General features: G+C 40.6%; 1 protein-coding gene across 3 annotated transcripts in view; it reads left to right on the top strand.

Moving 5' to 3' along the window:
• Positions 1–9,995, top strand: part of ttbk1a (tau tubulin kinase 1a) — a 55,378-nt gene extending 45,383 nt beyond the window's left edge. For all 3 annotated transcript variants that reach the window (XM_080879455.1, XM_080879454.1, XM_080879456.1), the window contains 2 exons: positions 7,154–8,562; positions 8,668–9,995. In XM_080879455.1, the coding sequence (XP_080735581.1) occupies positions 7,154–8,562; positions 8,668–9,079 (1,821 nt within the window). In that variant the 3' untranslated portion in view covers positions 9,080–9,995. The remainder of the gene's footprint in view (positions 1–7,153; positions 8,563–8,667) is intronic.
• Positions 9,996–16,548: the final 6,553 nt, after the last annotated feature.

Below are 16,548 nucleotides of genomic sequence, written 5' to 3'. Positions count from 1 at the left end.
TATTTTTATTTGTTTTCTGTTTATAGTTTGAGTAGCATTCAGTTTCAGCCAGGTCTGCAAGCAATAAGTCTGTGATGGTTACTATCATCAGCTTTTATCTGACAATAATGTAACTTTTTATTTGCTTTTTAACCATCACAAATATCAGTTATCCAGATATCTGCTGGCTTTTACCGGAAGAAATATTGGTCTTCTCAATGTGTCTGTGTAGGTTTTCAGTCATCTGGGTCATGGTAGTCTAAAGAGCTTGGAAAGAAAGCAAGTGGAAGTCTTAAAGTTTCATGAAGATATTTCACCTCTCATCCAAGAAGGTTTTTGAGTTCTAAATTAAAACGGTTTAGGGTCCTAAGAATTTTAAACCCTATTTGGGGTACCCTAAGAAGCTAACTGACCAACCACATGAGCCAATGTGAAAAAACATGGAGGGTTTCAGGAGGAAAGACATACAGTATATATGTCTTTCCTTCTGAAACCCTCCACTTTATTCATGTCATGGCTCATATAATATAGTCTGTTGTATGCTGCTGTTAAAGAACAATTTTCTCTTTAGTCTTAAATATACAGAACATTAGATAAGATGGCCATGTTGTGCAATGAAAGACATGCTCGGGCAATGTCAGGGCTACAAAGGGCTACATTAACTAAATACGCACCACTTGCGCTTTTATTTAGCTTCTATTTGAGGCATTATCTCTGTGCCGACAGTTATTCAGATCCAGCCTGATGGTAAGACTGAGTTTGTTTTCATGCTGCTTCACACTGAGTTCAGGACACCCTGTATATTTTATATTACCATAGCATTACAACATAAACACTTTGAGAATGTATGAACGGGACTAGCTGCTAACTTTGAACTTTATTTTGCATGCAAGCAAAATGATTCAACTACCACACAGGATTGTCACTAGTACAATCCTGTATCACCATTAAGGTAATGCTACATTTGGTTACAAACAGGGAGTAGAAATATGTCAGTGTGCTTATTCTACTAAAAACACCTCAAGTCTAAAAGAGTGATCTGCAACAGGTGTCATCTTGTACCAAAACTGTTTGCCAACTGTGTCCATTCATTGCATGAGATCTGCTATCTGAACAACATGCATTGCCAACTGTAAAAAACAGCACTGTACAGTAATTATGTATACAGCTCTGACTAAAAGAAGTCTGGGATTGTTCTGTAAATAATTCACATCTACACGAGATACTCACGGATCAAGTCTTTTTGATTTGAGTGTTTTTGAGTGATTATGTGAAAATATATTTTAGGTGTTCTCCAGTTAGTGGAGGAACAACCTGCGATTAACCATATATGTATATTATGAGGTTTATAGTTTTTTATTTTGAAAACTCCACATTTTTAAAGTTATAATTAACTGGAAGAATAACTGTTTCATTACATAAAATTACAGCAGTTGTAAAGCAATTAGTTGATTGAGTAAAACATATTAAAACTGTTAAGGTCTACCATAGAAAATATGGCATGATTCACAAAAAATTATAAAATAAATAAAGAGATATGTCCTTCCAGATATACATACATACGTTTGCATATTTAATGTCTTCCTGATATTCTTTAAGGACTAACAAAAAAAGTGTGAATATACATAGAGAGAGGTATATACTGGTGTCCAGTTGGTATATTTCAGCACTATGCCACTTTCATAGATTTGTTGATACAATTAGCCTAGCTTGGTACAAAAGCTAGAAGCACGGGGATACTGCAAGACAAGTTCGTGCATGTGTCTCCTAACTACCTTAATAGTTTAGAAAAAATCTATATTCTAAGTGACGCTGGTGTGTAGCTGCAGGAGATTGCTTGCTGTTGCCAGTTGAAGATAATCAATCGTGCAATTGCCTTGAACACTAGCAGACTGTTGCAGTTGGCCGTAGTTGGCAAGGAAGGGAGGATTTTGTTAACTGCTTGCTCAGTGCTAGTGAAACTGTGAAATTCCAACCAAACACGAAACAGTAACTGTTTGGCTTTGAATTAAAAGTTGGGACTTTTAACCACAACTTTTCCTTTGAAGTTGAACAGTTTAAGTTTTTCGTTTGCTTTGCACTTTTTCCAATTTCACTGCAACTGTTCTACTGCTTGGTAGCTAGCTAGCAAGAGTTTGAAGACAAATCTGCATATTCCATGCAAACTATGGGTAACTGCAGCAATCTGAGTTTTTTGGTGCAGAAATTGGTGCTCTTTGTGACCAATTTCAGCTGGTAATAGCCAGCAAACATTCACCAACTGGTTGGTGGAATATGCTTTTTCCCACCTAGTGATCAGAGGGAAAAAAGTATGCAATAGAATACTATAAACTATTGCTACTAAAATTAATTAACTAATTAATTTAAGTCAGCATTTGAATTAGGACATTTTTGTTGTTGTAGGAGACAGAAACTTTTCCTAGGCTTAAACGTAACCCTTTGCTTCTAGTTTTTGCTCTGAACTATGCTTCAAGGCACCCATCTTTAATTTGACTATAGCAGCAACAGAGCAAAAAAAAGAATATTAAATTGTACCTGAATGCTCCTTCATCAGTTTTGTAGTCTCAGCAGATTGTAGATAAGGAAAAGATGACTGAATGCTCACAATATTTGTTCAGTGTGATGATCCGTGAGTGTCTTTCACATGTACAATATATGTAAGCATTTTTTTCTATCACTATATGATTGTACAGCATTGCTTGTATAATTTACAGGTAAAGCATGTATTTTAAACTTTTGTAAATCCAAAAAATAACCCTGTACAGATATATATAGAAATGTAGAAAGCAATTAAGAGAAATCAATTTTCATTTAACCTCTAATAAGCATGATAATAACTGGGGTTCAGTATGTATGTCCAAGCTGTATGTTAAAGATTGAACGAGGGAAACACTTGAAAAATCACCTGAATATCAAACTGTGTGCTATCTAAGGATGAACTCTGCAATGCATTTTTGTGCCTTTTATATCAATTTATGTAATCTAGACAATCTTGAAAAGCTTGTGTTCAACCAAAATGACATTAAAATGGGTTTTGGGAAAAATGTACCAGTTTATGCTGTCTTTGCTTCTTAGGGAGAGCCCATTACAAGCTTTTAGCTTCCCCTTGTATTTTTTTTTGTTTTGTGATGATCCCAATGTTTTTAGGTGGTGAAAGGCGTGGACTGCATGCAGGTCAGTTAAACAGCTGGCCTCTTCTACTACAAAGCTGTTGTAATAGATGCACTGTTTACCTTAACATTGTGTTGCTGTAATATGTAAAGCCTTCCCTGAAAAAGACATCACCTGTCAGTGTTAATCTCGTTAAAATGACGTTAACGCCATTACCACATTAACGCGGCAAATCTCCGTTAGCGAGTTAACGTGGGGCTGCACAGTGTTAACGAGCTAACCACGATAACGCATTGACGCACGGGGCGATCCGTGTCAACTCGCTAACAGAGATTTGCTGTGTTATGGTGTTAATGTCACTTTAATGAGATTTTAACGAGATTAACGCTGACAGCACTACTTAAGCAATAAGTTGTTTTTTTCATTGTGGAAATTTGCTCCATGACGTCTCGCCATTGTTTCAATCGCAAAGGATCACTTTAAAGCCAGTTTCTTGTAATAATGTTTGTACAGGCATCAGTTTGAACAGGTAAAGGTCCTCACCGTGAATTACTTCTGCGGGTAGTAGGCCTAAGTACAAAATCTGTAGATCATTAGGTATTTTATAACTTAAGATATCCTCAGGTATTTTGACAATTCCCAGAAAAGTTGAACCTTTTCACATTTCCAAAAAATGTTAGTGATTCGCACTGATATGACTGCAGTCTCCACCATTGCTGTGGGATTCACAACTGTTTACTTGTGACGTGAGGTGTGATTAAAAAAAATCTTGTCAAATTTTTCCAGCCAGATTCTCTCCATTGTCCACAGCAAGTAGAAGTGTGTTGTAACAGGCAGCTTATCCCCTGAAAGGTTAATCTTCAGTTCTGATTCCCATTTTTGTGTTATCCACAATGAATAATTTCTGTTACATTTTTGGAAGCATTTTTACATTTTTGACACAACCTTTGACGGTAACTTCTTCTTCCACAGTAACCATTTCTATTAGCTCAATGCCCTCTTGAGAGACAGAGTTTCTGCTCTCAGTGTCTCAAATGAAGATACCTAAATAAGTCAGAATTATCCAGCTCAAACTCTTCTTTTTGAAGGACTTAAACACTTTCCCGTCTGTTAACGTACATACTGCTGTGATTTCACCGTCTCTCCATTTCGTGAATGTGTTATCCAGTTGACCAGTTCTGAATTCTGGAGAATGTGAGGGCCAAATCAGCATTTTACAATCTCCTTCGATTTTGTATTTGATTACCAGATCCCACCAGACCTTTAATGTTGTTGCAACAATGGGATTTTGGTCCCTGAAATGTGTGTACATTTTGTCTGAGGGCAACTCACTCCATCATTGAGCTCAATATGTTTCCAGTGCATGTCAGCTGGGCTATCTGATAATACTCTCTTGGAATAGTCAGTCCTCCTCTTCCCTTTTCTAGTTGGAGAGTTTTCAGTTTTACCCTCGGTTTTTACCCCTTCTAAATAAATCTACTCATTTGTTTGTTCCATTTGGCAAATTGAGCATCAGGGATATGAATTGGTAGTGAAAGGAATAAATACAACAATCTGGGTATTACCTCTATTCTTGAATTGAGATCCATAACTAAGGGTGTCCATTTTGTTAAATCCTTTCGTAATCCTACTATAAATGGTCTCATATATTGTGTTTAGTTAGATTCGTAATATTTTTAATTTTCTGAATCCCATTTAAGTTTGTATTTATGTCTGATAAATTCAATGGGTTTGTAGTTTATGCACAATATTTGAGTCTTAGAAATATTACATTTTCCTCCAAACTCTTCTAGAATAGTCCAGAGCTTTAAGAATGTATGATCTGGGTTTTAGAGGTATATTATTACATCATCTACGAAGAGACCTACACTTTGTTCTTCCACTGCTAACCCCTTTCAACTCATCGCTTTGTTATATATTGAGCCAGAGGCTCAATAAATAATGTCAATAGGGAGGGGCTTAAACAGCACCCCTGACGTGTTGCTCTGGAGCAGGGTCCTCAAACACCAACCCATACTTGGACTACACAATTTGGCCCTTGAAGTTATGTTTTTTGTTAGGGAGGATTTGTCCGTTGTTGAGTGCAATGTTAAAATAAGTTATTTTAAAAGCAAAAACTTATTTAATATGAAGGTAACATGAGCAGAGAGTAGAAACATGTTGAGGGATTGGCTGTGTTATTTGAGAGAGTTATTTGTAAAGAAAACAGTTTTCACTAGCAGTCAAAAACTAATGCGTGCACTTGTGTCTGGCCAGAAAGAGAATAGTAATTTGTTTATTTGGTAGTTCAATGAAATGCTTCAGTTAGTTAAGAGTGAGAAAAAAATTGTGTTCACATTTGCAGTTTTATTTTGTTATACAATATTTGAAATTGAAAAAAACAAACCAAAAAAAACCCACTACATTTTTGGGTGTTTTCTAGTTTGTTTGTTTATTCGGTTTTTTGTACTACTTGAACAGTAAAGTGGCCCTCCAATGAAATGTCAGAGCCAGCTGTGCCATTTAAGGTTGAAACCCCTGCTCAGGTGAGCTCAAAGCTGTCTGTCAAGTTTCCATTTATTTTAATTCTAGCCACTGGCTTATGACACATTGCTTGTAAATGGACTGATTATAGCGCTTTCCTACTCTCACAGAGTACTCAAAGCACTCTATACAACATGCCTCATTCACCCAAATTCTCACAAGCACTTTATCTACACTTAGTGCTTTCTAACAACATTCACACATTCATACTCCGATGCATCAGAGAGCAAGTTGGGGTTAGTATCTTGCCCAAGGATACTTGACATGCAGACTGGAGGAGCCAGGGATCGAACCACCGACCTTCTGATCAGTAGGTGACCTGCTCTACCTCCTGAGCTACAGCCACCCAGTTGTATGCATCTATTGTATTGATCTACAATATACACTATTGTAACTCACTGTTTATGTGTCTGTACATGTGGAACATCTGCAGGTTGTGCAAAACGCTGCAGCTAGGCTTCTGACCAAGTCCTCTAAATATTCACATGCGACATTGTTGCTATGTCATTTACACTGGCTTCCATTTTAAGATCCTGGTTTTGACTTTTAGAGCTTTGCATGGACTGGCACCAGCTTACATTCCTGATCTTCTATAGCCCTATGTCCCTAGCAGGTCACCGAGATCATCTGATCAGGGCTTACTTGCTATGCATCACACTAAGATGAGAACTAAGGGTGACAGAGCTTTTGCCACTGTGGCCCCTAGACTGTGGAACTGTCTCCCTCTGAGCCTAAAAACTGTGGACTGTAGTGGCTTTTAAAAAAACAACTGAAAACTCATCTTTTTAGAATTGCTTCTGGTTAATTTTTGCCTGTTTGGCAAGCTGTAAAACTGCCTCCATCCTAACTGTCCAACATCTTTACTCCTGCTGCTGGTGCCGCTCCTCTGTTCTAATGAGTTGAAGAGACTGTGACGTCACACGTGATATAAGAATGGCCTTATATCATCTATATCAATTATCTTCACGTCTTTGAAACTCCCTCTGCCTTTCTTTTACTCTCTGCGCTGTCGAGGGTCGGTTCTGTTGCTGGGGGCGGGCCACCCATTGCCATCGTAGTATCTTGAGCAGGCGAAATACTGCAGCGTCTTCCTCCAACGCCGCTGCTGGTGTCCCCGTGTTAAAGCCTCGTCTGCGCAGCTTGAGGCTGGCTTCATGCGCGCTACTTTAGAGACGGACTCTGTCCTCCTGTAATTCCTTCCCCACTCATTTGTGTATTTAACTCTAGAAAAATCGTCAATGAACGAGTTTTTAGTGTCATCACACCGGAAGTTTTTGCCATCAGATTTTCTTTTTTCTCATTTATAGGCTGAGACACTTATTGTGACTGTTCTCCCATTCCACCCTGATATTGTTTTAAAGGCTACGTATGTTAATATTAAATAAGCTTCTAATGAGTGCTCGACATTGTGCTCATGCATTGTTAAAACTGCTAAAAATGTTTCACTAGTAAAGGCCTTTTATGATATTTCTGTACAGAGCTGGGTGAAGTCTTTGAGTTGACTCATCGGTAATACAAAATGTTATTGCATTGCTTCTAGGTGTTATCGCCTTCAGAGCAGAGTGGTTTGTCGCCTCCCTCTCCAGACTATCGGACAAAAGGCCAGAGTGACGAGAAAGAGCATTTTCACATCCTTCCTCAGCTGCAGGCCAAGAGGGCTGACTTTCTAACTGTCATGCTGACTGGTACTTTGCCTCAGCGGCGGAGTTTTGCCACACCAGACGAAGAAGTTCCAGAAACCCCAGGGCCAAAGGATGACGACGTTACAAAGAGTGAGTCCAACAGTGAGGTGAGTCAGAAGAGTACTGAACGTAGCCAGGATGCTGCGCCTTCAACACTGATGGCTGAGGACCAGAGGGGCCAGAAGGAGCATGCCTCCGCTGCTGATGCAGACCCAGACCTAGAGGATGCATCCAAAACCCTTGTTCTATTCTCCCCAGGAGACACTCGCAAGTCTCCTTCTGGCGGCGATCACGTTCTGGATGGTGAGTTGGCTACACCATGTGCTCTAACATCCCGTAATGACCGCCTTCTAGTTGGGGATGCAATACAGCCTGAACCTTCAGAGACTGGCCGTTTGTCCCCAGCTCTCAGATCAGACCTGAGGCCTTCCACACCCATTGCTCCTGGTTCACCCCCCTTCACCAAAGTTGAGCGTACTTTCATTCATATTGCCGAGACATCACACCTCAATGTTATGTCTTCCAAGGAGGGTGACCGGGAAGTCTTTCCCATCATGAATAAATCCGATATAGATGCTGACACCCATAAGAAGGTGGAGGGAGCACCAATGATAGAAGAGTATCCAAAGGACTCAGTGGAAGACCAAACTCAAATAGACAAATACCCCAAAACTGAGAATGGTCCATCTACTGAGCTGGCCCAGTCTTTGGAGCCTGTTCCAGAAGCAATGTCACCAACTGACATACATAAAGATCGGTCACAGGAACTTACAAAACAACCACCACCAAGTGAAGACCCTGCCAAACTTCAGACAGCAGAATCAAAAGTACTCTCTGCCATCAAGCCCAGAATCCGAAGCCGAATTCCAGTGCTCATTTCTATGGAGGAGGATTCAGGCTCAGAGCAGTCCTTATCTCTCTCGGCTCGGGTCCGGCTTCAGCATCGTGCCAGGCAGCTGGATTTGGCCCACCTGCTAGTCCAGAAGCAACACACTCGCTGGATGAGGAGGAGAATGCTTTCTGGTACATCATCATCGCTGTCTTCGGGGGACGATGAGCGTCGAAGACCGTCAGAAACCCTGTCCACTGCAGGCTCAGAGGAAGACACGCATACATCAGATGAGTCCAGGTGGAGCTCTCGTCTTAAAACAACTGAAGAGCAAGGCTTCAAAGAGTGCAGGAGCAAGATCCCCAGGCCAGTTACCCCCATAAAGCGGTCTTCAGGCGGGCTTGGTAGTGCTGCTCCTACTCCTCGCTTAAATAATGGGTATGATTTAGTTTCTTTCTTATAGTGTACCCACAACAATTTAAGCAGTTTGATACATATTTTTAAAGTAAAATAATTTTTCACATTTTTATGTTCTCTTCACAGGAATCAGAAAATTGGACTAAGCACTCTAGTTACCCCCCCAAAATTTAGGCCTATTTCTCCTGGGTCCTCCTTAACATGTCCCCGTCCCTCAACTGTCCCTGCTCCATCTGGCAGCCCTCGAATGCCCCTACGAGTCTTGTTTGGAACCAGACGCAGCCTTAGCTCATCCCACTGTAGGACTGACAGTCCCTCCCCTCAGAGAGTATGTTCATCTAGGCAGCCCCTCTCGGTACGAGCCCCAACTGTCCCCATGCTGCCACCCAGGACTACAACCATCATGCGACGCAGCGCCTCGCAAGAAGCCACCACTCAGTCCTCTTCTACCACCATGCCCGCTAGGACCAGGCCAAAAACAGCTAGTACAGCTAAGGGGAAAGCAAATTCTAGAGAGAAGGTGGCCCTTGCTAGATAATACAAAGACGCTTATCTCCAAGTATTTGTGAATAATCAGTCTTTGGACCAGCTATGCCTCAAAGGTTTTCACCTTATTCCATATTAGACTGTGATGCCACATTGACTTCTTTCAGTTCATTTACTATATACATACATACATTTTTTTTTCCAAGGACAGCTTATTGAACTGACTACCTGGGCTTCCATTTATCTTATTGTCATACAAGAGCATTACTGCCATGGTGCTATGGATACGTCTGCTGCTCCCTGGTTAGTCCCTAATGAAACTGCTGTCTGAAGCTGAGAATCCTTATTCCAACAAGTCCAGTTTCAGACACTTTCACCTGATACACCTAATACACTACTCCTGGCTTTCCATGGGTATATTACTCTTGAACTGACAATATCCTATTTGGTTCACATTGCATGGTAAAGTATATCAGAGAAACATTGAATCTGTAGAGGAAACACAACATGTACAAAAATCTGTACCCTTTGCCTATTGGCTAAAGAAAAAAAAAGATTAAATTGGACTTGTTTGAATACCCTTACTGTGATAATGTGAGACTCCTAATCTATATTCATTATGACTGCGGATAAAGTGAAGAGCTGAACGTGAACATATATCGCTCAAATGCTTGCCTACTCCTTATGGTGTGATAATGGCCATGCTTTAATCATTCTATTATATATTGGTGTTTTAGTTTGTTTATGCTTTGAATTGTACATAATCGAATCATTTCCCATAAAGACATCTTTATTTTTATCTTGGCAAGCAAAATGTAAATGAAGTCTTTAATCTTTGGTTCCAATTTGTTGGCATTATGCCTGGTTTTTATGCATGAGAAAAACAGGGTTAAGCATGAGAAGATGTTATACCTGCTTTAATTCTGTTGGCAATACAAGTCTGGACTGTGTATATGGAATCTCTGGGACTGAGGCGTGAAGTAAAGTTTTGATCATGTGGCAGAGGGTCTTGTCATTCTTTTCTCCCTGGTATCTGTAACTAACATTCAGAACTGACATATATCCATCACAGTGGCGTGCAATGACTTTAACAGAAAGGCAAACAGAGATGATTTTTGCATAAATTATCAAAAGTAAAAGTAGTTCATCTGCAGAAAAATGTTCCCCATCTGTGTTAAGCGGATTAATGTTATTTTTGCAGAGTTTAAGGTTGAGCTCATTTGAAATACTGTTTAATTGAGTAGCATCATACTAAAGCATATTGATGCTTCCTGTGAGGACCTCTGAAAAAAAAGTGTATTAAAAGATTAGTAAGAAAAATATCAGCTGCATTAAATGGCTTGATCATCATGTGACATAGTTAACTGTTAATACCTGAAGGGAGAATTCAAATATGAATGAAAACTTATCATGGTCAAGCCATTTAATTCAACTGATATTATTTTGGCAAAACAGTTAAGTGTATTACATTCAGATATTCTATAAGATGCAAATCTAAAAGTGCTGCTCAACCTGCACCTGCTCAACATGCATCTTTTATTAGACTGGAAATGGTTAGAGTCTCCATCATTGTTAAAGTTTTCCTTGCTGATATACTAAAACTATACTTTTCCACACATTTCCTCTACATCACATATGTTGCCCAAGGTGGTTAGCAAGGGGAAACTCCTTTGTTATCTCTTCCACAGCATGTCTTTTTTCCTGTCTTCCTTAGCTCTCCACAACCAGTCGCGGCTAATGACTAATCTCAGAGCAGTGAAAGCAGACCAGTGGCTGCTGGCCGTGCATGTTGATCTCCCATCAGTTTACAGTCGCAGACAAGCGGCTGTTTTTCAACAGGTTCAGTAGTGGACCCCCATGTTGCCTCTCCTCACACAGTGCCAATATTAACACCTCCTCAACCCTCCTCCACACAGAGCTTGGGTACCCAGAACCCCCCACCTTCCTCTCAAGTTTCCCCTTCACTGTGATGGCTGACCAAGTGAGGAGACAACTGACCAAGTGACTACACCAAGGCGAAGCTGTAGGCCCTGACAGTATTAGTCAGGGAATCTTTTTTTTTGTTTTGTCCTGTCCAGCAGTTGCCACAAGCATAATAATGGTCTGAATACTTTGTTGTGCCAAATATATTTGCTTTCACAAGAGGAACACTGTAGCCCAGGGGTCGGCTTGCTGACTGATGGGATGGGTTAACTGATGGCACGACCATAGCTGGACTGGCCAGGTGTTGTGCCAAAAAGTGATTGTCTGCCAAAAACTGATTTCCGGTATTTGCCAAAAACTGATTGCTCATATTTAAACTGCTATAAGTAACTCGTTGGGCTATAATATGTGAAACATATGTCAAATGCATCCCTCATGGATGACATAAAGTCATCTTGAGCCACAAACAACATTCGTGTAACAAGGTAGAAGCCGGCCAAAAAAATCAGTTTTTGGCCGTGACTTTTATATAACCTTTATTTATGCAAAAAAAAAAAAAATTTAAAAATCTCATTAATATTAAAATAGTCTTTTTTAAGAGTAAGTTGGCCAAGAGGACAGCAGAAATGGCAGCAAATATTACAATAGTTCAGTAAAAATATTTTAAGTGGGGATAAAGGACCGGATTGGTTATAATGTGAGTACAATAACACAGAGTTATAAAGATACTTGAAAAACAGATAATTTTTAATTCTATATATAACCCCTTTGTAAACCCTGTTCACCGAAGTCTATTTACCAACATACGTAAAGATATTACACATAAAAAATACACAGAAACATTGGAAATCACTTTTTGGCACAACAGCGATGGTGATTTTTCGTTTTTATGGGGCGATGGGTTTTTTTTGTTTGTTTGTTTTGGGGTTTTTTTTATTGTTTTTGTAACGGTATAAACAATGAAAGGTGGTGGATTGGCCAGATGCTGGCCGATGTGTAAAAGTAACTCAGTTGTTTGGTGGTGGCTATGGCGGAGCTTCCACAGAGGCCAGCAGGTGGATGAGGGAAAGGGGAGGCAGGAGGAGGAGAGACCCCAGGCAGCCGCTGCTTCGAGTATCAGGTGAACTGAACTTCAGGTAAGACGGTATGACCTTTTCTTTCTGTACACCGTTATATTTGTGCCACAAAACCAACCAATCAGAGACTTGATCTCATTGGCTGTTTTGGTCTCCAATCAGCTCGCAATGACGAAATGCTATATCCCAGAATGCATTTTGTTCAAAACTCAAACGATGCAGTGGCGGAGAAACGCAGAGTGACGATTTGTTTATCGCCCACTTTGCGCCAGAAAGAACATCAGCTGATATCAGTATAGTGGCACACAAATAACGCCATACTTATGAACTGTTTCTGAGAGACAATGGCTACGTTCACACTGCAGGTCTTAATGCTCAATTCCGATTTTTTGCTCAAATCCAATTTTTTTGTCTGCTTGTTCACACTACAAATAAAATGTGACAGCCAACGCGCTCTGGCGTGAACCCTCAAAGCGCCCGCATGCGCAAAAGAAGACGTCACACACAACGCGCTCTGTTTAGACCCAGACCGAACAGTATTGTTTGACTGATGGCCTTAATATAAAGACTTGTTTCGGACTTTACATTTCCCAATTTTGCTTTAAGTTATAAAGTTATTTTGTTATTTACATATGGCCTAATAATGATCCTTACTGCAGTTTTAGAGAGGAGCGGTGCTTCAAAGGATAGTTGCAGATTTCTGTCAGAATCTGTAGATTATACAGTACAAATAAAATGTTCATGTTCCTCCAACGTTGTCTTCCCAACAGTTTCACTGGATGGCCAGGAAGCGTTCACGATGTCTACTTGGGCGCTGATAATTGGCGTCTGTCTTGTGTCAGTGACGTAAAAGACGGATTTAATGCGACATGACCATTGAAACAGTAGTCGCTTTCTAAAACATCAGATATGTATCGGATTCAGTACCACATACAAAGTGACCCAGATTGGATTTGAAAATATCGGATTTGTGCTGTTCACACTGTCATGATCGGATATGGGTCGCATAGGGTCAAAAAAGTCGGATTTGATGTGCTTTCGCCTGCAGTGTGAACGTAGCCAATAATAATACCAGGATCCTTTGTAGCTGACGGCTGGTAACTGTGCAGCAGAGGCGGGTCTAGCAAAGTGTTGCCAGGGGGCCAGGTAGCCTGGGAAAGGGGGGAACAAAGAAATACTTTTCTTTCTTATTCTCATTTCAAATTTCTAGCTTTTAATAAATAGTTATCTGAATCTTACAACCAAAGTTTTTATCTGATATAAAATGTATAGAAAGTATAGAAACAATACAGTACATCACTGTCACAACAGCGTTTGTTTTCATTCAAAGGCTTTATGGCTTTTCCTATAATACCCGGTGGGCTGGTCTCTAGTCAAAATGCCCGGGCCGATTTTTTGTCCCAGTCCAGCCCTGGGCACGACACGCAGGGAATTCTGCGAAGGTGCATTAAAAAATAAATGGCTGGGCCAGCGGTACACATCGCAAATTGGCTTGCATAGACACATTTGTTGTGCTGCTTCTTAATGGTAAATGGTAAATGGCCTGTATTTGTATAGCGCTTTTCTAGTCCCTAAGGACCCCAAAGCGCTTTACACATTCAGTCATCCACCCATTCACACACACATTCACACACTGGTGATGGCAAGCTACAATGTAGCCACAGCCACCCTGGGGCACTGACAGAGGCGAGGCTGCCGGACACTGGCGCCACCGGGCCCTCTGACCACCACCAGTAGGCAACGGGTGTCTTGCCCAAGGACACAACAACCGAGACTGTCCAAGCCGGGGCTCGAACCGGCAACCTTCCGATTAATGATGATATTATAGCTAACAACCCCAACTACCAGATTCAACTTGTATTTGGCTACAGATAACTTTGCTTACTGGTGAGAGGGACGTTGCTAGCTGGCAGTTTTTTCAAGCGATGTTAAAATTTCCACATTCCGACACTTCAAATGCTTCAGGAGCTGTTCGCTCAGTGCAGCATCAGCACCGCGGAAATACACGGATACATCCATAGACTCGAGACAAAATTCATAATGTGTTTTAGGGACTTTCAGGTGTATGGACCAATGTTTTCTTTTTTAATCAAACCAGAAAGCTTTAATGAAAAGCTGGATTTGTCTTGCATTAACTGGCTGGACACAGAGGAAATCAAAATGCAGCTGATTGAACTGAAAAGCTCCAGTCTGTGGGGGTCAAAGTTTGCAGAACTACGAACACAGCTGGAATCCACAGCTGTGCGTGTTCATGGAGCTGCATTTTCACCTGCTGAACGTCACTACCTGACGAGTTTAACTGTCTTCAGAACATTGCAGAGGCCTTATTGACAGTATTTGGTTCTACATATCTGTGTGAGCAGATTTTCTCTCACATGAAGAGTGAGAGAATGCTCTCAATGACATGAGAGCATTCAGACGGGTAGCCGTCTGAATGCTGGACACTGAATGTTGTACAGTTCATTTGCTGTTATGGATAAAAAGTCTTTTTGTTTCAAAATAGCTGAAAACTATTCGCTGATAGCTGCCAACATCTGCGAACAAATATAATTCTATAAAGTGGTTCTATATAGTGTGTAACTGTTCATATAGAGCGTTATTACATTTATTGCTAATGCAATCATATGGCACATTGACTTTTAGATTAAATTTTAGATGGCACTCATGATCAGAAAGGTTGCCGACCCCTGCTGTAGTCTCTGTAAGCTCATCTTGTTAATGTTTTTATTTTTTTGTTTATCAATTTTATTATTCATATTATTGTCTATACACACACACACACAGAGAGAAACTTCAGAGACACAAATCCATCCACATCCACCCCACCCACTGAAGTGTGGATAGACAGGTGCCCCCCTATAGGACGGAGTGATCCCAGGACGCGTTGAACCCATCACCAGATCACCAGCGAGCCCCAATGACAGACATTGATGGGTTTGTATCCTGAACCCATCCGCTGGAACGTTAAGACAATATAATTACACTGCAAGCAAGACGCAAGTAGGCAAACTTCTTCATGGTACTCGTGCACGGGAGAGAACCGGACAAACGCCGTTCCTTCGCTTGGCCCCAGTTGCTCTCGTCCGTTCTCCCGTACACTGCCCTTTTATTGAGGTTACATGAATATGCATAAGTTCACTAACATGTGACGTCTACATACACACAAAGAGTACCTTGCCTGTTGTGTGTGTGTGTGTGTGTGTGTTTGTGTGTGTGTGTGTGTGTGTGTGTGTGTGTGTGTGTGTGTGTGTGATCTGTGTGAGGTCAAGATGTGACCCTGTGAAGACTCCCCAAGGCTAGTGCCAGGACGTCTAACTCCATCTAACAAAAGGCTCTTATACTTAAACAGATATGCGTGTGCTTGCTATACCATAAATCAACAAGAAAAGATAAACTCTCCTAGGGAGTGTGATCTATGCCAGGACACTCTGGGGAATGTATGCACTCCCTTCTACAGCTACACAAAGTTAATACAGACCTCTTTAGGATGAAGCATTCTTTCAATCCACCAATGATTATATACTTCTAAGCATATATGAGTAAATATTTCTAAGCATAAATGACAATCAACAATACAAATCTAACAGACATGATGCAGGAAAAGGAGTTAAGAAGACCTCCCTGCTTCCCTGCATGTCCGTGTTGAAAATAGCCTGCTGGGTGCATGTGTTAAATGTAGATGTGTTGTTCTTCAATTTTGCAATATAATTATAACTTTGGAAATAAGTGCAAATCTCGTATTGCTACAGTCAATAAGACGATTGTTCATAGCTCCCGCTTTAAAATACATAACCTGACCTCATGAAAGGTAACAATTCAATGATAAAAACGGCATCCTTTAAATACTGTAAGGATAATTCTGGCTATAAAGCCACTGTATTTATATGAATTTCTCAAAATGTTCTCCTGACAACAGTTGAAAATATGACAACTTTGCAGCTGTTGGAAAGCTGTGTTATTAACATAAAACACCTGTATCTGCAACACATTCACAGTGGATGAGACACAAATGCAGAAGACAAAGCTTCTGGGTAAAAGACAAAAATCCAAATCTTTAGTCAAAAGATTTGGATTTTGACTAATTGGTTAAAAAAGAAAGTGGTTAAAAAAGAAAGACAACCAATCCACTAAACAGTGTACAGGGGTCATCAAATAGTAGTTCAATGAGTAGAGATTATTGGAAAGAAATTAACATGATTCACTGGTATTTGGCGGTTAGTCTTCGATGGTCCTCAGCAGAACAGAACCCCAACAGTGATTGACCCCCGGAGTCTAGATGCTAGTGGTGGAGATGAAAATGGGGGGATGAGAGGCGGTGATGGAGAGGAGGTGGGTTGCACAAAGGAGAATGACAGATGCGCAGTGAGAGTTAAAGTACATAGTGTGAATGCTGATAGGCCTGAAGAAGGCTGGGAGAAAGATCATTGGACTAGACCGATGATGTCATAAACAACCTGACAGCATGGGAAAGTGGAAGTAATGTAAAGCTTAGATTTAGCCGGCAACACCTGGGAGCAGACAC

This window comes from Rhamphochromis sp. 'chilingali' (genome assembly GCF_963969265.1).
Source record: "Rhamphochromis sp. 'chilingali' genome assembly, chromosome: 4".
Classification (NCBI taxonomy): Eukaryota; Metazoa; Chordata; class Actinopteri; order Cichliformes; family Cichlidae; genus Rhamphochromis; species Rhamphochromis sp. 'chilingali'.
The sequence above is the reverse complement of the archived record's forward strand: the minus strand, read 5'-3'. Positions and strand labels throughout refer to the sequence as shown.